General features: G+C 45.0%; 3 protein-coding genes and 1 long non-coding RNA gene across 8 annotated transcripts in view; 2 read left to right on the top strand and 2 right to left on the bottom strand.

The window, feature by feature from the left end:
* Positions 1–173: 173 nt before the first annotated feature.
* Positions 174–9,287, bottom strand: asb15a (ankyrin repeat and SOCS box containing 15a). The gene is made up of 10 exons (XM_054776345.1): positions 8,928–9,287; positions 6,481–6,586; positions 6,351–6,403; positions 6,145–6,276; positions 3,730–3,888; positions 3,393–3,638; positions 3,144–3,315; positions 1,581–2,106; positions 1,253–1,406; positions 174–932 (listed from the first exon to the last, which is right to left on the bottom strand). The coding sequence occupies exons 2-10, from the start codon at positions 6,582–6,584 to the stop codon at positions 769–771; spliced, it is 1,710 nt and encodes a 569-aa protein (XP_054632320.1). The 5' UTR covers positions 6,585–6,586; positions 8,928–9,287; the 3' UTR covers positions 174–768.
* On the top strand, positions 8,528–18,506 carry slc13a1 (solute carrier family 13 member 1). Of its 2 annotated transcripts, XM_054776320.1 has the most exons (16): positions 8,528–9,831; positions 10,796–10,971; positions 11,051–11,179; positions 12,910–13,046; positions 13,110–13,273; positions 13,370–13,403; positions 13,481–13,535; positions 14,732–14,877; positions 14,948–15,067; positions 15,153–15,251; positions 16,626–16,727; positions 16,812–16,903; positions 16,962–17,056; positions 17,538–17,699; positions 18,026–18,163; positions 18,257–18,506. In XM_054776320.1, exons 2-16 carry the CDS (start codon positions 10,867–10,869, stop codon positions 18,389–18,391), a joined length of 1,713 nt encoding a protein of 570 aa, XP_054632295.1. In that variant the 5' UTR covers positions 8,528–9,831; positions 10,796–10,866; the 3' UTR covers positions 18,392–18,506. The 2 variants fall into 2 exon arrangements, with proteins under 2 accessions (XP_054632295.1, XP_054632296.1); XM_054776321.1 differs by lacking the exon at positions 17,538–17,699.
* Positions 17,431–18,136, bottom strand: LOC129181305 (uncharacterized). The gene is made up of 3 exons (XR_008570417.1): positions 18,004–18,136; positions 17,878–17,943; positions 17,431–17,696 (listed from the first exon to the last, which is right to left on the bottom strand). It is a non-coding gene; the product is annotated as an uncharacterized LOC129181305 (long non-coding RNA).
* A 200-nt stretch (positions 18,507–18,706) lies between the features above and the next one.
* Positions 18,707–27,469, top strand: part of cadps2 (Ca++-dependent secretion activator 2) — a 182,381-nt gene continuing 173,618 nt past the window's right edge. For all 4 annotated transcript variants that reach the window (XM_054776309.1, XM_054776308.1, XM_054776312.1 and 1 more), the window contains exon 1: positions 18,707–19,325. In XM_054776309.1, coding sequence (XP_054632284.1) covers positions 19,008–19,325 — 318 coding nt within the window. In that variant the 5' untranslated portion in view covers positions 18,707–19,007. The remainder of the gene's footprint in view (positions 19,326–27,469) is intronic.

The raw sequence follows: 27,469 nt of genomic DNA, 5'->3' as shown, positions 1-27,469 counted from the left end.
AACACGTCGTGACGTCATCGGTCGAGTCATCACGTTATTAGGCTCCTCAAATCTCTTACATAATTCTTCCCATTTGTAGTGTGGGAGTACACGTATTTACTATGCGGGCGTACAGCTAACTAGTACCACACTCCTGATGTTTGCAAAGCCGTCTTTCCTCTAACGGCCGCTGGATGGCGACGGTGGGCAGCCGCTTCAGACTCAACTAATCGATAATGGTTAATTATTAGAAGACGACCAGGAAGTCACGGGCCGTCACTACGAGTAAGAATGAGGTATTTATAAGGTTAGTAAGGGACAGTGGCAAATAATTAGCCATGATTACGTGAATAAAATGGGATGCAGCATTTTTAATGTGAAGTATTGATGATTGATTAATGGCGGAGGCAGCTGGAAGGAAGACACGTGCGCACCCCCTCACACTGGCGCTATTTATAGCCCTCACCCGCTGCACATCACGACTATGTCACTGCACGTTTTCCACAACAAAGACTGACCACATGAATATTAACGTTAGCATTCATCACACATATAGCGATGATGTTTTCACCTCACCCTGTGACCCCCTTGTCATGGCGTCATCAGCGTGACACAAGCCCCGCCCCTGCTAACACTCATGAACTTTATCGACAAACAGGAAATACTTGTAGAAAAAAGTGTAGAAAAAGATAATGTCGTAATTGTTGTGAATAATAGTTGGTTATAATTCATATTTAAGTAATTGATCATTCATCATACGTAATTCTGAAAAATTCAGGGAAAATGGTGTCAGTGGTTGTCCTTGTAGAGGTCAAGGTCGCGGTACAAGATGAAGCTTCTCAGGCCAGGAGGGAAAAGGTCAGAGTTCATGACCTCGGTGTCGTTGAGTCTCTTGAGCGTCAGACGTCTCCTGATGGTCAACCTGCACAGGTGGCCCAGGGAGCGAGGACTACCTGGACAGCAAGGTGGACAAAACATCAATTGTTTACACACTACAAGAAGACATGGAGACAAGAGGACAACACATGAAGACCTGATGACCTGGAGACACAAAGTCTTTGGAACCTGATGGCTTCAAGTAAGAGGATATCAAGGTATGGAAATGAACACCCGAGGACACAGAGAAGCGAGGACTTGAAGAAATAAAGACATGCAAAGACAGACACATGGAAGCAACTTTAAGACTTTAGGACATTGATACATGAAGACAAAAAGACACAGAAACGTGCGTGTCAAATGTCCACGGACGTGCAAGGAAGACCAAGTTACTCACTGAGGATGTCACGTATTTGCGTCCACTCGGGTTGTTTCTCCAGGATGAGTCTGAGCTTGGAGCAGATGTGCACGTGGTCCACGTAGTCCAGCAGGGTCCGCACCACACCTCCCGCCAGCTGAACCAGGCAACACAAGCTCATGAAGTCACAAAACTGTGGAGGACAAACATCCTATCACATGACTGACACTTCATTGTGTCTTTTCCGCTAGTGGAAAGGGGGAGGGGGGGCACAGTGCCACCTGTTGCCGTGGTAGCCCGAGAATGTCTTCTCATGTGGACATGCGTCTGTTTGTCCTGCAAACAAAACAAAGCAGCTGCCACTCACAGGAATTTTCTCGTCCGCCTCATCCGTACCCTGGCAGGCGTCGTCATGGCGACAGTGAAAGCATCTTTCCACCTTGTATCCGTTGTTGAGGAGCAGCCTCATCATCACCTGGTCCTTCAGGCAGTACTGCAGCGCCGTGGGGAACAGCGTGTCGCTCACCACGCCAAAGTAACAGTTGACATCCGCTTTGGCGGCCAGCAGCAGCTTGACGATCTCGTAGCGTCCCGAGCGCACCGCCACCAGGAGGCAGCACAGAGGGTCCAGGTCCGTCTTGGCGCCGGCTGCCAGCAGGACTCTAGTGCACTCTGCGTCGCCATTGGAAACGGCGAAGTACAAGGCGCTCTTCCTCATGTCGCGATAGTTCTCTGAGTTTCTGGTGTTCATACGGTAGTTGACGTCAAAGCCTCGCGACAGCAGGAGTTTCAGACAGCGACTCTGACCCCCCTCGGCTGCAGAGTGGACCGGGCTTTGTCCCGCCTCCTTGATGGCCTTCTTGGTGGTCAACGGAATCAGCATCTTCAGAGCTCTGATCATGGAACACAACAACAAACCACAAGGAACCCCCTTAGATTTCATATTCATGACACCTTTATTTGACTGTCACCCAGCACATCCATCCATCCATCAATCCATCCATCCATCTTCTTCCACTTATCCGAGGTCGGGTTGCGGAGGAACCTAAGCATGTCCTCCTACTAGTCTATCCCAGATGACAGACCTTCCACCCTACCCCTAAGGGAGAGACATAGTCTTTCCAAAGTGTCCTGGGTCTTCCCCGAGGCCTCCTACCATTCGGATGTGCCCTCCCCAGGGTGGCATCCGGGAGGCTTCCTGACCAGATGCCTGAGCCACCTCATCTGGCTCCTCTCAGTGCGGAGGAGCAGTTTCTCCCGGATGACAATGCTTCACACCTCGTCTCTAAAGGAGAGCCCAGCCACCCTACAGAGAAAACTCATTTCGGCCGCTTGTTTCTCGTGGTCTCATCCTTTCGGTCAACTACCCAAAGCTCATGACCATCGGTGAAGGTAGGAACTCCTACACATCCTTCCATTCATCCATCCATAAATGCATCCAGCCAGCAGCCATACTGTACATTCCTTCCTCCAACCATCCATCCTTCATCAACACATTAAACCACACAGCCAACGTCCACCCATCATTCATCCATCCACCCCTCCAGAAGCACGTATACAAATCCAAGCATCCATACTTCCATCAACACATCCAACCACACCGACAACATCCATCCAGTCTTTCATGCATACTGTACATCCAACATCCACCTTTCCTTCCATCCGTCCATAAACACATCCACTCACACATCCAACATATGTACATTCATCCAGCCACCAGCTATTGACCAATACATCCATCCAACCACAAATCAACCCACACATCCAATATCCATCCATCCATCATCCATCCCTTTATCCTTCCATCTACACATCCAACCACACATGTAGCATCCATACGTAAATCTATCCACCCACCCTCCAGTGCATCCATTCAGCCATACGTGCATGCCTCCAACATGAAATCAACACAAGCATCCATCTTCCTCACTCGTAGCATCCGGCGTAGGCGGCCCTGTGGATGGGCAGGTGTCCGGTGATGCTGGGCATGTTGGGGTTGGCTCCGTTGTCCAACAGCAGCTGAATGCAGGACGTGTTTCCTGAGCCGGCCGCGTCCAACAGCACACTTTCCCCGTTACAAGCCTGAGAGTTCACTCTGCTGCCTGAACAACAAGAAGACCACAAAGATGCAGTTGATCACGTGGCAGCGTCTCCACGGAGACCCCACCTCAAAACTCACCACAGTTGACCAGAATCTCCGTGACAGCGAAGTGTCCGTGCTCTGCGGCCACGGCCAACGGCGTCACGCCGGTGATGTCCTTCTGGTTGACACGTCCGCCGTTCCTCAGCAGGAGCATCAGGACGTCCACGTGGCCCACCTTGGCCGCCTCGTGCATGGCCGTCCACTTCTTTCGACACACCTGCTCCACCCAGGCGCCGTGCGACACCAGTGTGGACGTCATCACGTAGGACGCCGCCCTCACCGCTGACCGGTAAGAGTAACGTGACACGGAGGCAACATGCTAACATGTCGTAGAGAAGCTGTTTGATGAGTGGAGGCGGAGCTAGTCAGTTACCTAGCAACAGAGGAGACTCGTTCTTGGCGTTGGCGGTGTGCGGCGACGCCCCGTGCGCCAGCAGGCTTCTCACGTTCCTCGACAGGCCGCCTTTAACCGCCAAGGTGAGCGGCGTCTCTCCGCCCACCCCAGTCTTCTCCTCTAGACTCAGCCCTTCACCTAAAACACACACACACACACACACACACACACACACACACACACACACACACACACACACACAGGGTTATAATGGTCACTGAGGGGCTGACAGCTGCGCTAACCTGGCAGGTGAGAGGGGGTTGGGAGGGGGCCCAAACAAATATGAATCACATGTTATTTTAGACATCAGCTGCCATCCATGAACACACACAAAGCACTCCTGGAATCCTGCGGGGAATATGTAGCGTGTTACACGTATGACTCATACTTACACGCACGACTTCCCTTCTGCAATACAACAGAAAATAGTTTCGGCGCAACAATGGCAGATCTCTGCTGCATTCAAGGAAGCAGGGAGGTTGGACCCTTCCTGTCAACATGTACATTTGAAAATAAGGAACATTTTTGGAAAAAATGTCAGAAATTCCGGTGTTTCGTTTTTTCCGCCAGAATCTTCAACCATCCCCCGTGACGTGAACTGTGTTATTTTATGGGTGTGCTTTTATTTTGAAGTTCTGACTTTACCAGCCACAGGATGTATTATGCTGATGTTGCCCGAGAGGACTGGAGGTGATTTTTCATGACAGTTAAAATACGGAAAACTATTCAAATGGGAGGGTTGACAGGGTTGAACAAAGTGGAATGTTAAAAAAAAACGTGGATGGACAATAATCCCTCGTTTATTGTGGGTAATTGCTTCTGACATAGGATTCATCATTTATAAATGATTATTTTTGTAGTTAGAGCATGGAAAACCTATTTACAACCTTCTAAGTACACTCTTTAACATTAGAGCCCTCTAGACATGAAATAACATCCCTATAGTCACCTTTACACTCCTATTACCCAATCTAGTCGACATAAGAGAAATAAGACATAAAAAAACTTTACAACCATCTAAATACTTTTGTTTTACATTATTAGAGCCCTCTAGACATGAAATAACACCCCTATAGTCACCTTTACACTCCTATTACACAATATAGTCAACATAATAGGAGAAAATAAGACATAAACAACTTTACAACCTTCTAAATACTTTTAAAAACATTATTAGAGCCCCCTAGACATGAAATAACACCCCTATGGTCACCTTTACACTCCTATTACCCAATATAGTAGACATCATATGACAAAATAAGACAAAGACAACTTGTTTATGACCTTTTAAATACGCTTTTTAACATTATTAGAACCCTCTAGACATGAAATAGCACCCCTACAGTCACCTGTACACTCCTATTACCCAGTATAATAGACATCATATGAGACAATAAGATATATAAGAGATAGAAAACCTGTTTCCAACCTTCTAAATACGCTTTTTAACATTATTTGAGCCCTCTCGACATGAGATAACACCCCATAGTTGCCTTTACACTCCTATTACCCAATATAGTAGGTATAATAAGACAAAGTAAGACATAAATAGAATAGAATAGAATGCCTTTTATTGCCCCTATACATATTCAAAATGAGCTTTAATAGGGCTCATGCTCGTGTGTGTTGCTGTAAATATGTTGTAGTGCTACAGAGCTGAAGGGTAAGGGAACAGGAAGTGATGTCAAGGGTTCAGAGTTGACTTTTAGCTTGGCGTGGGTTACGGCTGCTACGGTAGCTCGTGGTAGGGATTATTGTGCTGGTGCTTTGGTGTCTTGCTCAACATTACAGTTACATTAGTGACACCTAGTGACCAATGTACAATACTACATATCACAATCACTTTCAGTGTATCTTCTGAATGCCTTATACTTGTATTTTACTTCATTTTTATGCTTGAAAATGCTTAATTTAGGCAGAAAATACCTAACATTTGCTTCAATATGCTTTTTTAGTTTTTTTTTACTAATAATTGGTTTTATTCAACCACAAAACAGCGTGATTTGTCAATTCATATATTTTTGAAAACTCACAATTGAGTCAAGCTGTGAAATTTGAAGGAGTGAGGGATTACTGTATTTGTTTCTGACAAATTGAACAAAAATCTCATTTTGGGTTAAAAGTGAGAACTTTGAGGAGTTTAAGCCACTTTTGTAAGCAAAATAGCTGCAGTTTGCCCCACTGTACAATGCAGCATGAAGCTGGACCTTTCCAAGATGGCTGCCAGACCTGCTCACAGTAGAGCACATGTGGGTTGCTAATAGCCAAGTTAAAGTTTGGGCGCCGCTGCCCTAGATATGGATTTAGCGCTATGTGCAGCTCAAGGATGTTTTCATGGATTCGTCCTCCACGTTGGTGCTGGATGGCGTGATCTGAGGGAGCCGGTAGACTCACATGCTAGGACGGTCTCCAGGACTTCCAGAACTGGCTGGGAAGCGACTCGATGGAGGGGAAGCCAACCGCGACTGTCCACCTCCTTGAAGGCGGACGTGTGTCTCAGCATCTCCCTCAGCGTGGACACCTCACCTGGTGGCCATGGAGACGGGATGCGTGAATGACAGACTCGAGGTAGACAGCCCTTATGGATGGATGTTTCCTACCTTGCTCGATGGCCGCCAGCACTCTCAGGTTCTCATCGGTGGATGCTGCCAAGCTAATGTTGGCGTGGACAGTCAGGGAAGGAAGGGCAGCCATGACACATTGGAGCAACATTGCGGACTCCTGGCCTACCTGGCGGGTGATTTGAGGAAGGCCTCCTGGCAGGCGTCATGGATGCTGCGCTGGATGATGTAACCGTTGATCTCGTCCTCTCCATATTCTTCATACGTGTTCATGTCTGCACGCAGGAGGAACGTCTCAGCTCATGGAAATATTATCCAAAGTGTACATTCTCTGTCCACCAATCAACATGCAGCGCACTTTCTCGCTCCGTCCCCTCTGGGTGCCCTAACACTGTGCAATCAATTCAACAAAGTAAACAAAGGACAACACTGGAGTTTTCTTCTTGTTTTCTTTTTCTCCTTTCCATTCTGGAAGTCAACATTCTCAGTCCACCAATGAACACACTGCACTGTTTCCAGCTCCGCCCCCTTTGGGTAGCCACTGTGCATTGTACCCCGATCAATTCAACAACATGGTTTCTTCTTGTGTTTTTTTCATTTTTTATTTTTCTTGTAGCGTTTCCATTCTGGAAGTGAACATTCTCTGTCCACCAATCAACACACTGCACTGCTTCGAGATCCGCCCCCATTAGGCCAATCAGTTATTTTGTTCAAGAAACAAAATCAAATTTGGGATAACATCACATTTATTCGGCTCCAAGATTTTTCATATTTTAGTCAATATGACTGAGGTTGCAACTTTCAGGATTTTCCACTATTTTTTTCATGTCAAATCTGTCACCAATGCAGCACAGGAAGAAAATAGGGAAACTTTTGGCGTCAAAACAAGCAAACAACAACAACAACAAAATACGGACAACTGGCAGCAGTGAAAGCAGTCATGTATCATGCAGGAAGTGATGATGCCTGCTGGTTACCATGCCGATTAACTTGTCACGTCAGCATCTTTGTAGCGTATGTGTTTCCCTGGGTTACTTCCAGAGGTCGCCCCAACCCCCCAAATCGAAATTTAATGTTTAATTTCTTACCTGAGAGCAGCTCACACGACGACGCACTCTCCCCAAAAGTCTACACAAGTCCTTTTATATTTAGGCCTGACTCGCTTTGGGATGCCGGCGGAGGGATGGGGGCGCGTGTAGGCGTCATGTGAAATATGGCCGGGTTACATGCGCCATTGTCAGAGCTAAGCCCGGTCTTTGGTCGGGTCGGACCACAATCCCACCTTAAACACCCGGCGGCCTCCCGAGCTTTGGCTGCACACCAGTTGAGCGTCTTTTGTTTCAGCCTCAACAAAATCAATTGGGTCTATTTTTTATCTGCGTCCTGACCAGTTAAGGAGATTACAGGTGATGGATGTCTGCTAAATTGTTTGGCGACATGATGACATCACATTCTGCTTATTCTGTGCGCGGTGGCACGGCTCAGGTCGTGCAGTGGTCGTTCGTCAAACTGATGGTTGCTGGTTTGATCCTCGGTTGTTTGATTCTCAGATTTCAACATTCTGCATTTCAGTTCAGCTTCAGCATTCACACGCAATTTCTACTGAAATTGCCTCATCCAGGCTACAAAAAAGACGCTATACACGGAGTGGCACAACACACAAATACAGGGTCAGGCAAAATGATCTGACACATTTGTAGTTTAGATAAAAGGCAAATAAAGTAAAGAAACAAAAAAGTGTTTTTATTTTCAACAAGTACATATAATGCCATTATTTTCATATAAGGCCATTTTGCTTTGTTTCTTTACAATGCCATTGTTTTTGGTTTCTTTTTCAGTTGCTGCCATGAATTGGACTGCTGAGCATCGCGCTTTCATTGTGGAAACGTTGATCAAAACAAAGGAATCTGTAACTGCAACACAACGAGCGTTCCGTTTGCACTTCAACCTTGGTAGACATGATCCGTAGCAGCAAACACCATCTTGTTATGGTCACCAACTTCACAGCTACTGGATCTGCATTGAGTGTGTGGACGTAATGGATCCCATTTGACTGATTTTATTTTGAAAACATAATGAAACAGAATGGCATTATATGTACTTTTCCAAAATAAAAACACTTTCTTGTTTCTTGACTTTATTTGCCTTTTATTTAACCTACAAATGTGTCAGATCATTTTGCCTGACGCTGTATAAGAAAAAGGTTAGAAGGTACAGGAACGCACAAGAAAAGGAGAATGATACCAGGAAACATGCAGGAAAACAGCTGACAGGGATGCAGCGGAATGTATCCATCACACGGGTAGCTATAGTTACCGGCTGAGCCGAAATAGAATCATAATTTCAAATCAGACAGGTACATTCCGCGGCTCCCTCTAATCAGAGTGAAGGTAATACATTCGGTGCAAACAGGAAACAGACGTAACAAAATAAAAGCACCAAACAGGAAGTAATGACAGAAAAGGAGATAATCCAACCAAACATCCAAACAGGTCCCTGCCTGCGAATACAGTATGTTTATTATTGTGGTTTTACAAGTGTACCGTATCATACCCAGAGCTGTTACTAACATTTCACATCACGATGGTCGCTGGTGAGCTGGTGTGTGAACATTACCTGACGGGTGTGTCAGGGAGGCCCGCAGACGTCCATGGGCGGATTAAGCAGAGCTTGCCTGAGGCTGTCGCGTCGTCGCGCTTCACCTGGCGAAGAGCTCAGTGTGCATCCTCCACATGTTGCCTTGCTCGCTTCATGGAACCTTTCATGACTTCACCATCAACCATTCCTCACACGGTGAGTATGACACTGTGTATGTAAGACACGGTCATTCTGAACGCACAGTATACAGTATGTAAGACTGACTGTCAGACGGTGCGTGTAAGAGTGTATTTCTGACAAGACAGTATACCTAAGACACTGTGTATTAGACGCCCTGTATGTGTGAGAAAGCGTATTTCTTTTTGACAATAGAACGGCGTGAGAGGAGTACGTCACCACTGCTGTGACGTTCACACCCACTCAAACCTGGGTGACTCCCCAATCCAATGGCCGCTGATTCAGTCCATTACAATGCTTTGAAACGGAATAAGTGCGTAATTATTTTGACGTATTGTTTTGGAATCACCCTGTATAAGACAGTGTACAGTATGTCAGACAGTATATGTAAGACATGGTATGTGCCATTTTTGCTGGTGTATACATAACAATGTATGTAAGACGGTGTTTTCTTCAACTGCTATGGTATTTTTGTCAGCGTACCTAAGAAACAAAACTCATGAAAGAGGTCCAAACAGGTGTTGCTAGGAAACACCGAAAGAAGTGGAGCCTTTGGTGACTTTCTTGTATTTTGTACCCCATTGGAGACATCAGTTGAAAGTTCAAAGGTCAAGAGGAGAGCTGGCCACTGTTTAACTGCAAGATAAGACGGCCAAAAGACACCTGCCGTGTGAGCAATGACTGCAGGAGCCAAGACGCCACGACGCTTCCCAGCATGCGACTGAAAGGGACGAGGAGATCTTAGGTGAGACGCTCTGCTCGCACTCTTTTCATGACACATTTTCATTCTCAGTCTTCATCCTGATTTATGGAATTTATTCAAAAGACATCTCTCCATCAGAACTTGACAAGGTAAGACACTAGTTAGCATGTTAGCCAGCTGCTGTTGGTCTCATGACGCCATCTGCACCTCCACAACGTTGTGATCGAGATGGTGAGTCCAGAGGAGTCCAACCAAAACCAGACTTGACCTCATTTGAATGACCGTGAATGAGACAAATGACAAAACAAACAAAAGTTTGCTTTAGTTGCGGTTGCTTTCCTCTTACGATGTTATTTAGGTTATTTCTCCTGTGTTAGAAAAATCAGCCTGTTGGAGAATAATAGCTAAGTTAATAAACGACAAAATATGAAATAATATTAGCAAACACAGCTTTAACAAAAAAAAGCTCTCACAAACTTGTCAATGTAATGATGGCAATTGTTACGATAATTCAACAAACAAGTACCCTAATGCCGCTCAATTTAATGAAAAGCAGGACATTTTCATCACTTTCTAAAAAAAAAACAACAACCCAGGACAGAACTTATCCCGGGAAAACAGCACATGTCAGGAGAAAACTTAAAACGGAACATGTCCTGGGAAGATAGGACATGTCTTGAGAAAACAGAAAACAGGACATGTCCTGGGAAGATAGGACATGTCTTGAGAAAACAGAAAACAGGACATGTCCTGGGAAGATAGGACATGTCTTGAGAAAACAGAAAACAGGACATGTCCTGGGAAGATAGGACATGTCTTGAGAAAACAGAAAACAGGACATGTCCTGAGATAACAGAAGGCAGGACTGGGAAAACTGTGAAAACAGGACGTTTGTCCACGTTAATGGTATTGATAAATGCCGAGTAAGCCCGCAATGAGGCGAGCCATCCATGTTCTTAAAGTCCACCTCCCATAGTGTATGTCACGTGCTTATCTCACACCGCAGGTAACGACCATGAAGCTTTGCCATCTCACACAGCCGGCATGCATCCGTAACCTTTAACCTCCAGAGGAAGCATGTGGAGGAACCTGACAAGCGCGGCGTGGAACTATCGCCGCCTGGCGCCGATCTTCCTCACGCCGCCGCTGCTGCTTCCTCTTCCTCTCGTGGTCGGCACCAAGGCTAGTGCAACGTCATGGTCTCTTTTTTTACCCGCTCCCACGTTTCCATGGCAGTCGCCTGTGACATTTTTCCCTGCAGGAGGCTGAATGCGGCTTTGTGCTTCTGCTGATGGCGCTGTTCTGGACCACGGAGTGCATCCCCCTGGCCATCACCGCCATGTTTCCCGCCATCTTCTTTCCCTTCTTTGGCATCATGAAGTCCTCCGCCGTGAGTTTCACCCTCATGTCTTACTAATAATCAGTTTCTCTTCAGTGCTCTAATGTATCGTTAATTCGGTGTATGGTGGGCATGGCGTGCTGCTGACCTCAACTCGAGATGTTGTGGATTGGTGGGAGGAGTTGCGAAGGTTTGAAGACCTCCTTCATCCCACAGACACGTCTTCCAATGAGGAAGTAGTGCCTGGGGACTCTATGATAGGCTCTCCTATCTCTGGGACCCAGGTTGCCGAAGTGGTCAGAAAGCGTCTAGGTGGCAGGACACCAGGAGGGGACGAGTTTCCTCAAGACTCTGGATGCTGTCGGGCTGTCTTGGTTGACACGACTCTGCAGCATTGCATGGACATCGGGGGTGGTGCCTGTGGATTGTCAGACCGTGGTGGTAATTCCCCTTTTCAAGAAGGGGGATCGGAGGGCTCCAACTATCGTGGGATCACACTCCTCAGCCTTCCTGGTAAGGTCTATTCGGGGTTTCTGGGGAGGATAGTTACAGCTTGGATTCAGGAGGAGAGGTGTGGTTTTGTCCTGCTCCTTGGACTGTGGACCAGCTCTATACTGTCGGCAGGGTACTTGAGGGTGCATGCGAGTTTCCACATCAGTTTACATGTGTTTTGTGGACTTGGAAAAGGCATTCGACCGTGTTCTTCGAGGAATCCTGTCGGGGTACACCAGGAGTATGGGGTATCGCTGTACGACCGACAGTAAGTCAGACTCTTTTACAGTGAGGGTCGAGCTCCGCCAGGGCTGCTCTTTGCCACCGATTCAGTTTTTTTTTTGTTCTGTCACATACGGGCAGGATTTGTAGGCTCAGTCAGGGCGATGAGGGGATCTGGTTTTGTGGCTGCAGGATTGAGTCTTGAATGATCGAATGATGTGGTCCTGCAGGCATGATGGGGCTGGGACCTTCAGCACTTTCTGGATTGGTTTGCAGTGTGAAGCGGCCAGGATGACAATCAGCACCTCCAAATCTGAGGTGGTGGTTCTCACCTGGAAGAGGGTAGAGTGCCATTTGCAGGCTAGGGATGAGATCCTCCCCCAAGCGGAGAAGTTCGACAGTGATGCAGACTCTGCATTGGTCCGTTGTGGTGAAGAGGGAGGTGAGCTGAAAAACAAAGCTGTGAATTGACCTGTTCATCTACGTTGCTACCCACATGTATGCTCATGAGCTCTGAGTGGTGACCAGGAGGACAAGATCGCAGGTACAAGCAGTGGAAATGGAGTTTCCTCCATTAAGTGGCTGGGCTCTCCCTGAGGGATCGGGTGGAGTCATCTGGGATAAACTCGGAGGAGGACGTTCAGAGGAGCCAGATGCGAAGGCTCGGGCATCTGGTCGGGATGCCTCCCAGACGCCACACAGGTGAGAATGGAGAATGTCTAGCAAGGAGGGGGTCCCTGGAGGACCCAGGACATGTTGGAGAGACTATGTCTCTCAACTGGCCTGGGAACGCTTCGGGATCCCCTATGAGGAGATGGACAAAGTAGCTGGGGAGAAGACAGTCTGGGCTTTTCTAGTTTGGCGGCTGTCCCTGCGACCTGACTTCGGAAAAGTGGAAGAAGATGGATGGATGGATGGATGGATGGATGGATGGATGAAGTTGACTGTAAACAGCAGTGCAGCAAGTGTAACACGAATGACTTCCAAACCAATAGCTGAGTAGTAGCATTTTAAAGTGCATGCAGAGCTAAACAAAGCTGGATGTTGACCGCTCATTTTACTTCCAGGTGGCAATGGCGTACTTCAAGGACTTCCACTTCCTGCTGGTTGGCGTCATCTGCCTGGCCACCTCCATCGAAAAGTGGGGTCTTCACAGGAGGATCGCCTTGAGGCTGGTCACCCTGGTGGGGGTCAACCCAGCGTGGTGCGTACCAAAAATGAAAGAGTGTACGTGTTTCATGTTGGCTAACTCGCGTTCCCGCTGCAGGTTGATGCTGGGCTTCATGTGTGGCTGCGGCTTCCTCTCCATGTGGGTGCATAACACTTCCGCTGTCACCATGGTGATGCCCATTGTGGAGGCCGTCCTGCAGCAGATCCTGAGGGTCGACGAGGGGATGAGCAGAGACAACAACTGCGGTCTGCAACTCGACGGTAAACACTTTACATTTCTCATAGCTTGGTCAAGTTCTACATCCAAGTACATTCATGTGTGTGTGTGTGTGTGTGTGTGTGTGTGTGTGTGTGCAGAGGTCCACATTGAGAATGTGAAAGGACGTGTGAGGTAAGTGAACATCCTGTTCCGATCAAAATCTTGGTTCTTGTCGCACTAGAAGGTGTGAACACTCAACTTTCTTTCAGGGAAGGTCTAGAAGAAACATCCTCATCAGCGACGTCATCGCCAGACGCCACTCAGGTGCAAAACTGCATCCCTCATGTTGGACTGTTCTGAAATGGACTCGACTGGACATGACATGACTTTGGGCAGGGCTTCTTAAAGGGTCCCTGACATCATCCATCAACTTTGCTTAAATATGTTACACATGGTATGTACTTATGTTCTACATTGTTCCATTTTTGAAAGCGAACAGTAAATTTGCAAAAATGACATTTACAGTCGATGGCGCCAGCCATGACGAACTAGTTCTCGCAGGTCAGCCTAATTTCCCGGTGTGATGTCATCAGGGTGACACCTCTCAGCTAAAGCAGAGAAAACAAACACATCTCAAGGTAGATGGTGGACTTGACTCAGTATCTTTGTCATCAAAATAGGAGTCATGCCAAAATGTTGTGTTGCTGCTGGATGTTCATACTGTCCGAGTGAAACCGAAAGTTTCTTTTCTTTTCCAAAAGAGGAAGGCTAAGACAAAAGTGCAGAGATCAGGAGACAAATGGATGCCCACCTCGAATTCTGTCCTTTGCAGTGATCATTTCACTAACGACTGCTTTGAAGAAACACCTGCACAAGAAGCATTCGGCTTGAAAGTACGGTATAAACGTGTTTTGAAAAAGGATGCTATTCCGCCGGTGCACAAGAAAAAACCAAGACAACAAAGAATGACCACTATGTCAAAGTTGCCACAGAAGAGAGTAAGTCGTGTCTTATGTAAATAATGTCTTCTTAACACTATTCCATGATAGCGACAAGGCTGCGAAGCATTATACATGTTATGTAAACATCTTCTCACATCTTCCCCATTCTGTGTTTTGAATGCGACCGATCTTCATCTCCATGTCTTAAGGCTTCTGCAAGTTCTCGATTTCATGTCCAAATGTTTCTCATTCCTCAAACTATTGACACATAGCTCAAATCTTGGCTAAAATCACTGTAAACATCCTCTGTCTCGTACACAGCCGTGTTTGTTTACCTGAGCGATAGCACCCTGATGACGTCGCTTCCAGAAATGTGTCTTAGCTGCGAGAGCTAGTTCTGGCTGGTGTCATGAACTGGAAATGTCATTTTTGCAAATTTACTGTTCGCTTTCGAAAATGGAACAGTGTAGAACATAATTACAAAGAATAGTATTGAAGCAAAGTTGATGAGTCAAGTCAGGCACCCTTTAAGTTACTAACCTCTCATGCGGCTCCCCACGTCCATGATGGTGTTATCAGGTGTCAGCGCCCCCTAGCAGGAGTGTACGTGACAACAGGATTTGCAAGGCCATGTGCATAAGCGTGGCCTACTCGTCCAACATCGGCGGCATCGCCACTTTGCCGGGAACGTCACCCAACCTCATCTTCTCGGAGTATCTTCATCAGTGAGTTGTGATCGAAGCGCACGTTAGACGTCAATCATCCTACTGTTGTCTTTGGGTGTTTCCAACGCAGAATTTACCCAGAATGCAAGTGCATCCACTTTGGGAACTGGCTGCTGCTGTGCCTGCCCATCAGTGCGCTCATGATGCTGCTCACTTGGGCGTGGCTCTGCTGGCTCTTCATTGGCCCAGAGTGAGTCACGTGCCTCTCGCATGCCCGCTCGCTCGGTCAGGGTAGCAGGTTGTGTGTCGTCTAACGTGGCGGCCGTGTGTCCTAGCGTGCGGTCGCTATGGCGACGCAGAGGCGAACACTCAGACAGGGAAAAGGCGACAAGTCAAGTCATCAAAGACGAATACAGAGCACTCGGACCTATGAGGTGATGACTCACTCATTCATTCTTTCTCTGTGTGTGCTTAATAGCGCTCATACTCATTCATGTGTTCAGTCACGCATGTCATCATTCATTCTCTCATCAATTAATACACAGTTCATCCTTTCGTGTCATCAGTAGTGCCACTACATTGATTCAGATCTCATTCATTCATCCATTCTGGTGATCAATCAGCATTTATTTATTTATTCATATATCAATTGTTGATTCCCACTTTTGATGCTAGCAGCTTGCTAACAGCAGAAAATTTCCCCATGGTACGATGTAGGTACACTACAGAACTGGTGTACTTTCGGTACTTAGTGCGATATTGCTAGGTGCTAGCATGCTAACAGCTAGCATGTTAGCATTTTAGCGATTTTACTCATGCCCACGTACAAATACAGACATGGCATGATGTAGGAACACTAGGACAGTCTCTGCAATTTTGATGTTAGCATGCTGTTAACATGTTAGCATTTGGGCTGTTTTATGCATGTCTAAATCATTCCATCCATCCATTTTCTATGCTGCTCGATACTCGCAGGGGCATGCTGGAGCCTATCCCAGCTGACTTGGGGCGACAGGCGCGGTACACCCTGGACTGGTGGCCAGCCAATCACAGGGCACATATAGACAAACAAGCATTCACACTCACATTCATACCTATGGACAATTTAGAGTCTCCAATTAACCTCACCTGCATGTTTTGGGAATGTGGGAGGAAACCGGAGTACCCGGAGAAAACCCACACACACACGGGGAGAACATGCAAACTCCACACAGAAATGCCCAGAGGAGATTCAAACCCAGATCTTCCCCATCTCCTGACTGTGTGGCCAACATGCTAACCACTCGACCAAACATCTGGTTTTTCATTCACCCATTGTATTCATTAATTCATGTCACCAGGCATTGCTTCATGTACTAATGCATATTTATGCAATTTGTATACCTGTTCATTCATCCATCAACCTAATTCACCTGCTCATGTCACCAATCAGCATTCATTCATTCACGTCACGAGTCATTTACTTTTCTTATAGCAATTAATGCGCTTCATTCACCCATTCATGTTGTCAACCAGTTGGCTGGCGACCGGTCCAGAGTGTACCCCGCCTCTCGCCCAAAGTCAGCTGGGATAGGCTCCAGCGTACCCTCGCGACCCTAATGAGGATAAGCGATGTTTTCGACCAATTATTCATCCTTTAATTTTATCAATGGTTTATCCATTCATGCTTTCACCCATTCATATCGTCATGTTATTTGTACATTCACTAAAGTCATTCCTTCATCCCTCCGTGTTAATTCATTCATCTGTTGGTGCCTGCCACCAGTCATGCGGTCCATTCATGTGATCCCTCATGTGTTGATTGGCAGCTGCCAGGAGGTGTTCACTCTGGTGGTTTTCTTGCTGATGGTCTTGCTGTGGTTGACCAGATCCCCAGGCTTCATTCCAGGATGGTCTTCTTTCTTCCCTCAGTGAGTTTCAGCCATGTTTGTCCGGCACACGAAAGACGCCGCGTAGCGTTTGATGGCCTTCACGTTTGTTGTCTCCATCATTAGTCATTCCGGCTTCATCTCTGACGCCACCGTGGCTCTTCTCCTTGGACTCCTCTTCTTCCTGGTGCCAGCCTATGGGCCCTCACACAAATATGGTAAACCTTGACATGTTTCTTTGTAGAAACGGCCGGAAATGATGTCTGTTTCCTGCAGAGACCATGATCTCCTGGGAGGACTTCCAGGCCACCATGCCTTGGAAAGTGGCTCTGCTGGTGGGAGGAGGCTTTGCTCTGGCTGAAGGTACGAAGGTGAGTTTCCAAATAAAGTCTGTCGAGAGCTTCATGGACGTTTATGGGTCAGAAAAACATGCACACCAAAAATGTGAGTAGCTCCTCCTCTGACTTCCACTGGAGGGAGACATCGTGCTCACACGCCTAAGCAGGAAGTTCATTTATGTCAAACCTGTCAGGTCCACCAGAACCTGCTTGACATGTTTTAGAGTCCTGAGTCCTCATTTGAATATTAATGACAGGAACAGTCACGTTTACTCTGCCGGATAAGCCTGCAGGAGACTTTCCACTGCATTAGGTACTACCAGTCAAAAGTTTGGAGACACTTTACCATGTTGTTGTGTGACAAAGTGTCTCCAAACTTTTGACTGGCAGTGTGTCAGTTCATTTTATTTTTACAATATGCTGAGAGCCATTAAAAAAAAGAGCTGGACCCTGGGCACTTTGGACGCCCCCGTTTTCATGAGAGACATTAAAAAAATGGTCATTGTACGTGCAGGAGTCAGGCTTGTCTCGGTGGGTCGCTGAGCTGCTCACGCCGCTGGGCCACCTCCCCGTGTTGGCGACCATCGCCGTGGCTTGCATCATCGTCACCACAGTAACGGAGCTGGCCAGCAACGCCACCACTATCACCATCTTCCTCCCCATCCTCTCACCTCTGGTGGGCCACACACACACGTTATCAGTGTTTGCTGCTCACTTTTTAAGACCTGCAGTCACCTGGCAACAGTCATCGCATGGCCGAGTCAGCCTCAATGCTAGCAATGTAATGCATGACATGCTTTCTGCTCTAAAAGTATGCGCATGCACACACACACACACACACACGTTTTACATACATGAAATGTTATGACGTCGTATGATGGCCATGGTTTGACCCTGGAACAGACTATTTCCATGATTTCCTGTGGAGTAGATGGTTTGTTTGTAGATGAGCAACTACATGATGTCCTGATAGACGTCACCTTGATCTTAAACGCTCCTCAGGCTGAAGCCATCCACGTCAACCCGCTGTACGTCCTCATCCCGGCCACGTTGTGCACGTCTTTCTCCTTCCTGCTGCCGGTGTCCAATCCACCAAACGCCGTCGTCTTTGCCTACGGACACCTCAACGTGATGGACATGGTCGGTAGACATAGGAAGACACATACAGTATACATCAAGCACGGGCTGAATGTCACTTTTTATGCTGACCTCCACCTTGGTCTGTGGCTGCAGGTGAAGGCGGGGTTAGGCACCAACGTGATCGGCCTCCTCGCAGTCCTATTGGCTGTGACGACGTGGGGCGTTCCGTTGTTCTCTCTGGACGTGTACCCCGATTGGGCGCCGCCTTTCAATGCCACAACACCGTGATGGCTGCTTACAGACACATTTTGTTGTACAGTCGATTGAATTTAAATTGTTGCAACTGCATTGCTGGGATTAGAGTTTCTATGAGAAGACTTTTCAAAATACACTCGACAAACACTGACCTCTAGCGGCCACTGTGTTCAACCGAGTCCAATTCGTCTTATTTCCTTTCCAAATGACAACCTTTGTCCCACGTAACAATTCTTCACTATTCATAATTGCTTAGTTTCATATTTTGTAACTTATAACTTGTGAGAGTGCCTGTTTTCAAGTCTATGTTTTGTGGTTCCGGACATGTAGTCAGAGTGAGCAGTCTTCGTCTTGATCCACCTATCTTTGTGCTGCAGCTACAGGTTGCTCACCTGTGTGTTGGCGCGTGAACTCCTCGTGCACGAGCCCTCATTCCAACACAGGTTGTCCACGGACGAGAGGGGCGCGCGCGCGCACGCATGCACACCGATCGAACATCCAAACAAGACCGGCTTTCAGTCCACCTTCCGCCCCGGGTCTCGTCCCCGAAGGCACCGGTGTTGTGCCGAGTTTTCTGGGTGGGAGTTCGGTGGTTTACGCCACGTCGACCAAACATTGTTTCCGCTCTGTGTTTCCCCAAACATCGGCCATGCTGGACCCGTCCTCCAGCGAAGACACCGGCGGGGAGTCCGACCCAGAAGTTGCCCGGGATCTCGTCAGGAAAGCCAAGCGGGGCGCCGAGAGCCGAGCGGGTGGCCAGCAGGGACAGCTCGCCGCGGCTGGGGGCTCCTCCGGCCAAAGTGCTCACCGAGGCGGCGAGGAGGAGGAGAAGCGAGAGCGGGAGAGAATGCAAAGAGAGGAAGAGGAGCACAAAGTCAAACTGCAGCTTTATGTCTTCGTCCTCCGCTGCATCGCCTACCCCTTCAACGCCAAGCAGCCCACCGACATGGCTCGGCGGCAGCAGAAGGTGAGTGTGGTCCGCCGCATGCACCTGTCAGCCCCTCGAACCAAACCCCCTTTGGGAAAGTGCCCATTTTAGGGTCACCTGCGCCAGTCCGTAAACACATCAAGTAGACACCAACTTCTTTCACATTGTCCCACTCGACATGATCCAACGAGCTCTTCGGCACATTTTTTAACCATCATAACTACGATAGTAGTGTAAAAAGTTACTTTTTAGTTGCATTTTGTCGCACAACTAACAGTCTTTACCAGCCTTGATGACGCCAAGGCACATATTTTACATAAGAAAACTAAATACCGACATACAGTACTTAGGTATACCTTCTGCCATCTAGTGGAAGAACGTTTAATTGTGCTTGTCACTATTTTGCTGCCATAGCTAGACGAACAAAGACATAAAAAAACATAATTATCGGAGCAATTATGTGAAATTGGTGAATTGGTTACACCTGCTGGTCTCTGTGTGCTGCAGCACAGTGGTTTTGAACCTCTGTCTTGGAGTGAAAGAATCTATCTGACATGTCCAGTGCACTTCCTTTCAATGATTTTAATTTATTTTACCCAAATGTCATCCGATCTTTAACACCCAATTGACAGAACAGCCAAGGCACACTGGTTTGGCTTTTTTTGTTGTTGTTGGCCTGTCAAGGTCTTCATAGGTCCAGTCCTTAATAAAGTCCATTAGTCCAGCATTATAGCTAGATAACATATAGAAAAGCAAAGTCTTTAGGTTTCAAATAATCTTCATGATTATGTTTGCACTATTGATGTGGCATAATAAGCTCAGGTACACTGCATCATGCGAAAGTGCAGTCTCAGCATCTTCTTGTTGAGATGTGCACGAATGTACCAGTGCCTTAAGTCGGGGGAACAAGCAAGGGAACGCCAGGTTTGCTGTTGTGGTGGTGGTGGTGGTGTCCCACTTGGTAAGTCGTTAATGAGCCTCTCATGGTGTCTGATTTTCAATATGCGGACTTTTGGGACTTTTATTTTGTGCATAACGGTAAGATCAGTAAATCAAATTAATGAGACGTCCACTTGACCCGGTAGGAGGAGTCAGAGTGAGGGTTATGTAATGTACAGTATGTAATGTCATGTAAATAGTGTCACATCATAGTGGGTGACGCTGCCAGAACATCTTTCTTTGTTTTTTTTTTTTTTAGTCTTCTTCCTGTTCGCTCTCCACTGTCAACGTGCAGCACTGTCAGACTCTTCCCACTTTAGGTACCATACCTCAAACTGCGGGGCGCCAAAAGTCCTCTGGTGTAGTAGTAACTTCATGCTTCGAAATTTGCAGCTTCACTCTATCACAGTTTTTCAAAAATGTAAATGATGCCTCATTGATACCCTAAATGTTACCTAAATGATGCCTCATTGATACCCTAAATGTTACCTAAATGATGCCTCATTGATACCCTAAATGTTACCTAAATGATGCCTCATTGATACCCTAAATGCTACCTAAATGATGCCTCATTGATACCCTAAATGTTACCTAAATGATGCCTCATTGATACCCTAAATGTTACCTAAATGATGCCTAACTTATACCCTAAATGTTACCTAAATGATGCCTAACTTATACCCTAAATGTTACCTAAATGATGCCTCATTGATACCCTAAATGTTACCTAAATGATGCCTCATTGATACCCTAAATGCTACCTAAATGATGCCTCATTGATACCCTAAATGCTACCTAAATGATGCCTCATTGATACCCTAAATGCTACCTAAATGATGCCTCATTGATACCCTAAATGCTACCTAAATGATGCCTCATTGATACCCTAAATGTTACCTAAATTATGCCTCATTGATACCCTAAATGTTACCTAAATTATGCCTCATTGATACCCTAAATGTTACCTAAATGATGCCTAACTTATACCCTAAATGTTACCTAAATGATGCCTCATTGATACCCTAAATGTTACCTAAATGATGCCTAACTTATACCCTAAATGTTACCTAAATGATGCCTCATTGATACCCTAAATGTTACCTAAATGATGCCTCATTGATACCCTAAATGTTACCTAAATGATGCCTCATTGTTACCCTAAATGTTACCTAAATGATGCCTCATTGATACCCTAAATGTTACCTAAATGATGCCTCATTGATACCCTAAATGCTACCTAAATGATGCCTCATTGATACCCTAAATGTTACCTAAATGATGCCTAACTTATACCCTAAATGTTACCTAAATGATGCCTCATTGATACCCTAAATGTTACCTAAATGATGCCTCATTGATACCCTAAATGTTACCTAAATGATGCCTCATTGATACCCTAAATGCTACCTAAATGATGCCTCATTGATACCCTAAATGTTACCTAAATGATGCCTAACTTATACCCTAAATGTTACCTAAATGATGCCTCATTGATACCCTAAATGTTACCTAAATGATGCCTCATTGATACCCTAAATGTTACCTAAATTATGCCTCATTGATACCCTAAATGTTACCTAAATGATGCCTAACTTATACCCTAAATGTTACCTAAATGATGCCTCATTGATACCCTAAATGTTACCTAAATGATGCCTCATTGTTACCCTAAATGTTACCTAAATGATGCCTCATTGATACCCTAAATGTTACCTAAATGATGCCTCATTGATACCCTAAATGCTACCTAAATGATGCCTCATTGATACCCTAAATGTTACCTAAATGATGCCTCATTGATACCCTAAATGTTACCTAAATGATGCCTCATTGATACCCTAAATGTTACCTAAATGATGCCTCATTGATACCCTAAATGTTACCTAAATGATGCCTCATTGATACCCTAAATGTTACCTAAATGATGCCTCATTGATACCCTAAATGCTACCTAAATGATGCCTCATTGATACCCTAAATGCTACCTAAATGATGCCTCATTGATACCCTAAATGCTACCTAAATGATGCCTCATTGATACCCTAAATGCTACCTAAATGATGCCTCATTGATACCCTAAATGTTACCTAAATGATGCCTCATTGATACCCTAAATGTTACCTAAATGATGCCTCATTGATACCCTAAATGTTACCTAAATTATGCCTCATTGATACCCTAAATGTTACCTAAATGATGCCTAACTTATACCCTAAATGTTACCTAAATGATGCCTCATTGATACCCTAAATGTTACCTAAATGATGCCTCATTGATACCCTAAATGTTACCTAAATGATGCCTCATTGATACCCTAAATGTTACCTAAATTATGCCTCATTGATACCCTAAATGTTACCTAAATGATGCCTAACTTATACCCTAAATGTTACCTAAATGATGCCTCATTGATACCCTAAATGTTACCTAAATGATGCCTCATTGATACCCTAAATGTTACCTAAATGATGCCTCATTGATACCCTAAATGTTACCTAAATGATGCCTCATTGATACCCTAAATGCTACCTAAATGATGCCTCATTGATACCCTAAATGTTACCTAAATGATGCCTCATTGATACCCTAAATGTTACCTAAATGATGCCTCATTGATACCCTAAATGCTACCTAAATGATGCCTCATTGATACCCTAAATGTTACCTAAATGATGCCTAACTTATACCCTAAATGTTACCTAAATGATGCCTCATTGATACCCTAAATGTTACCTAAATGATGCCTCATTGATACCCTAAATGTTACCTAAATTATGCCTCATTGATACCCTAAATGTTACCTAAATGATGCCTAACTTATACCCTAAATGTTACCTAAATGATGCCTCATTGATACCCTAAATGTTACCTAAATGATGCCTCATTGTTACCCTAAATGTTACCTAAATGATGCCTCATTGATACCCTAAATGTTACCTAAATGATGCCTAACTTATACCCTAAATGTTACCTAAATGATGCCTCATTGATACCCTAAATGCTACCTAAATGATGCCTCATTGATACCCTAAATGTTACCTAAATGATGCCTCATTGATACCCTAAATGTTACCTAAATGATGCCTCATTGATACCCTAAATGTTACCTAAATGATGCCTCATTGATACCCTAAATGTTACCTAAATGATGCCTCATTGATACCCTAAATGCTACCTAAATGATGCCTCATTGTTACCCTAAATGTTACCTAAATGATGCCTCATTGATACCCTAAATGTTACCTAAATGATGCCTCATTGTTACCCTAAATGTTACCTAAATGATGCCTCATTGATACCCTAAATGCTACCTAAATGATGCCTCATTGATACCCTAAATGTTACCTAAATGATGCCTAACTTATACCCTAAATGTTACCTAAATGATGCCTCATTGATACCCTAAATGTTACCTAAATGATGCCTAACTTATACCCTAAATGTTACCTAAATGATGCCTCATTGATACCCTAAATGTTACCTAAATGATGCCTCATTGATACCCTAAATGTTACCTAAATGATGCCTCATTGATACCCTAAATGTTACCTAAATGATGCCTCATTGATACCCTAAATGTTACCTAAATGATGCCTCATTGATACCCTAAATGTTACCTAAATGATGCCTAACTTATACCCTAAATGCTACCTAAATGATGCCTCATTGATACCCTAAATGATATCAAACTATCCATGTGAATTAAGAAAAATAACATAATGTCAACACAAGTGATGACATTAACTTTGTTCAAAACGTTTTTGTCAAAGTTAAAATGGGCTTAATTACTGTACAATCAACAATTGTGATCTGCTAACAACACGTATGACAGATGTAGCATTTTACACAAAAAAGGCTGCACAGTCAAACATAAAACCTGCAAATACTAAATAACTGCAACAGCAGCTACACATAAATAATATGTAATCAACTAAAAATTACAAAATAAAAGTTGACTCAGTTTACAACTATATTGGTCAAGTTTTTAGGTTGGTAACTAACCTAAAAACTGCTATTTTTAAAGTCTGTAATTGGTCGGGACACACCTGCTCACAGACCTTCAGCATGCACTGCTTCAAAAAACGCTGCCTCTGAAAAACATTTGGAAGCCTGAGCAATTTCTTCATCCACAATAAAGCTAGCTTCCACTGCTGCATGGTTTTTGGCTGTGGATTTCGTGAGCACACTCTGCTGCAACCGCAGTTTGCCTTCTTGCCTTGGGCGATTTTTTGCTTTTCTTGAAGGCTAGCTTTGGCGTACTTACTGTAGCTCCGTGTTTTTATTGTCAAAATGCCCACGCAGATTGTACTCTTTAACAACCGACACCGCTTCGTAACACAAAAGACTTACCGGTCTTTCTCCTTGAAGCACAAACAAGTACCCGCCTTCCCATCTTTCTTGAAACGGTCTTCCATCCGCATCAACTTTTCTCTCCCTGGACATTTTGGGATCATTATTTATTTGTCAATTCAACTCGTTGGCATTGATGTGGAGACACTGCCGTTTAGTGGCGGTGAGCCGTCACTTCGTATTGTAGTCGACAGGCATTGTGGGAAATGTAGTTTTGATCAAAGCACGCTTTTGACTTATTTAATTGCTCTCACGGGCCACATAAAAGGACGTGGCGGGCCACATTTGGCCCGCGGGCCTTGAGTTTGACACATGTGCCCTAAATAATACCTAATTGATACCCTAAATGCTACCTGATTGATACCCTAAATCAGGGGTCGGGAACCTTTTTGCCTCGGAGAGCCATGAAAGGCACATATTTTTAAATGTATTCCCGTGAGAGCCATATCATATTTTTTTAACACTGAATATGACTAAATATGTACATGTTTAAGCAAGACCAACAATTTTAGATTATAATAAGTCTCTGAATTGATTCTTTTTACTAACATTGTTATACTGAAAGCTATCCAATAATAAATAAAATAGTTGTTACAATTAATGCAACTTCTGGTGCTGCACGGTTTGGCACCGCACTCCGTATCGTTCTTTCTTTTCGCCATCTTCTTCGTCAAAAGTGGTTGCTTTGCAGAATTAGCAAATTAAAGGAGGGAAGTTTACTTCTTGACATCTCAGTGACGCAGGTAGGCTACCACATTATCCAACAATAATCAAGTTTTGGTGTCCGTCCCGGAAAATATCGGAAGGACAGCTGGCGTTGGCTCTGGCCACCCGCTTTGTGGCAGACGATGAATGGATTAAAATGCATAAGAAAGTTTTATATTTTGAACTTTATTTTTACACTGTGATTTCTGTAATGTTTTACTTTAAAATGTCAGCGAAAAAATAATTGAAATAAATAAATTTTATCGTGTTAAGACATGTCTGAGAGCCAGGAGCAGTCATCAAAAGAGCCACGTCTGGCTCCCGAGCCATAGGTTCCCTACCCCTGCCCTAAGTGCTACCTAAATGATGCTTAATTGATACCCTAAATGCTAACTGATACCATAAATCAGCCATCACCAAATGCGGGACCTCGTCTGTATCCGGACCCAGTGATGGCCCTTTATGGACCCGTGACTAATAAAGTGAATGGGAACTATAATAGCATATAATCATGCTTGCGGACCGATTGCAGTGGCAGTTTGCGGGCGTTATTACTTCAAGTATCATGGTAAACGTGACAGCAAACATTTAGCATTTTGCACATTTGGATCTTAATGAGGATTTAAGTAGAGCTACAATATGGAATGTTTTCTACCCGGCACAGCGGAGGGGGTGTCCATCATGACCTGGGGTGCTTTTTCATTCAGTGGAACACTGGAGCTTCAGGTGGTGCGGGGTCGTCAAACGGCGGTGCTCATGTGCACATGTTGCAGCGGGCGTCCCTCATGACCGAGGGCCCTCGTCTGTGTGGTACCAGCTGGGTTCTTCAACAGGACAACGCTGCAGTTCACAATGCTGGCTTGACCAAGGACTTCTTCAGGGAGAACAACATCACTCTTTTGGACCATCCTGCATGCTCCCCTCATTTAAATCCCATAGAGATCATTTGGGGATGGATGGCAAGGGAAGTTTATCAAAATGGCCATCAGTTCCAGACAGTTGATGCCCTTGGTGAAGCCATCTTCACCACTTGGAGCAATGTTCCCACTAGCCTCCTGGAAACACTGGCATCAAGCATGCCCAAAGCCATTTTGGAAGTGATGAACAAGAACGGTGGAGCTCCTCATTACTGAGTCCTACTGAGAACATTTTTGGTTCTGGTTTGGAGAGTTTTTTGGTTATTTTTTGAGCGATGGTCTTAAACTTTTGATCAGCTGATAAACAGCCTATTTCAGTTGAATTGTTGTTTTCAAAATGCTTTTTGTCTCACTCCCCCTTCTTACTTTTGCATATTGTAGCTCTACTTAAAACCTCATTAAGATCCAAATGTGCAAAATGATCGTTCTAGCAATTTTCCAACTGGTCTTAAGATTTGGATCAGGAGTGCATGTCCATTCTCCCAGAATCCACAGCCAAACCGCTGTGTCGCATGTGCTGTGAAACTGGAGCACCTAGTATGAAAAATGTACGAGTGTCGTAGCACAACAATTTACAGCACAGCAACGTGCAAACAAGTCTTCACTGAGGATTTCATGCATGTTGGAGCAAAACAAAACGTCTTCCGCTGACGGCCGAGTGGTGGAGGAGTGCTTCTGCTGCAGAGATGTTACGCAAAGGGTAACAATGTACTGTTGCAGCGTTTCTGTTAATTTCAGACATCATTCTTTAATTCTAAGTACAAATCATGACAAAATGATCAGAGAAAATATTGTTCATTTCACAACAAAGGTAGACATGCTTTACATGGAACATTTCAATGTACAAATATAGACACTTTTTTACAACATAGCCGTGCTCGCGCAAAATACAAACATGAACAGGCTTCATTTATGGTTTGGTAAGCTTCCTCCCTCTATAAGCGTCAGAGTGATAGGGATAGTACACATTGTTAGAACAACTACTTCAAATACTACTCAAGTGAAGTTGAAGACAGCAAAGGGTACCCTTCATCTGAGACATGCACTTATTCAAATGAGCTGGTCTGTTTGACGCAATTTCAGACAAAATAAGGTTTGGACCTTCGCTGCGGGAAAAAAATTGCATAAACGGACCTTACTCAGTCTTAACTGAAGACCCCTACCCGATGTTATACCTAAAGGATGCCTAATGGATACCCTAAATCAGGGGTGGCCATTACGTCGCCATGGTAGTTTGGGTTGATCACGTAAACATCACATGACATTAAGCTG

This window comes from Dunckerocampus dactyliophorus, chromosome 5 (genome assembly GCF_027744805.1).
Source record: "Dunckerocampus dactyliophorus isolate RoL2022-P2 chromosome 5, RoL_Ddac_1.1, whole genome shotgun sequence".
NCBI classification, from domain to species: domain Eukaryota; kingdom Metazoa; phylum Chordata; class Actinopteri; order Syngnathiformes; family Syngnathidae; genus Dunckerocampus; species Dunckerocampus dactyliophorus.
This window is presented reverse-complemented; position numbering and strand designations above follow the sequence as displayed.

Excerpts from the sequence above, each read along its gene's own strand:
- slc13a1 (XM_054776320.1), top strand. The coding sequence starts at position 10,867 with ATGTGGAGGAACCTGACAAGCGCGGCGTGGAACTATCGCCGCCTGGCG. Across the intron at positions 13,536-14,731 it reads CATCGCCAGACGCCACTCAG|GTGTCAGCGCCCCCTAGCAG; the intron begins GTGCAAAACTGC and ends TGGTGTTATCAG. Across the intron at positions 14,878-14,947 it reads TTCTCGGAGTATCTTCATCA|AATTTACCCAGAATGCAAGT; the intron begins GTGAGTTGTGAT and ends TTTCCAACGCAG.
- asb15a (XM_054776345.1), bottom strand. The coding sequence starts at position 6,584 with ATGAACACGTATGAAGAATATGGAGAGGACGAGATCAACGGTTACATC. Across the intron at positions 6,404-6,480 it reads TTCCTCAAATCACCCGCCAG|CTTGGCAGCATCCACCGATG; the intron begins GTAGGCCAGGAG and ends CGCCAACATTAG. Across the intron at positions 6,277-6,350 it reads GCTGGCGGCCATCGAGCAAG|GTGAGGTGTCCACGCTGAGG; the intron begins GTAGGAAACATC and ends CATGGCCACCAG.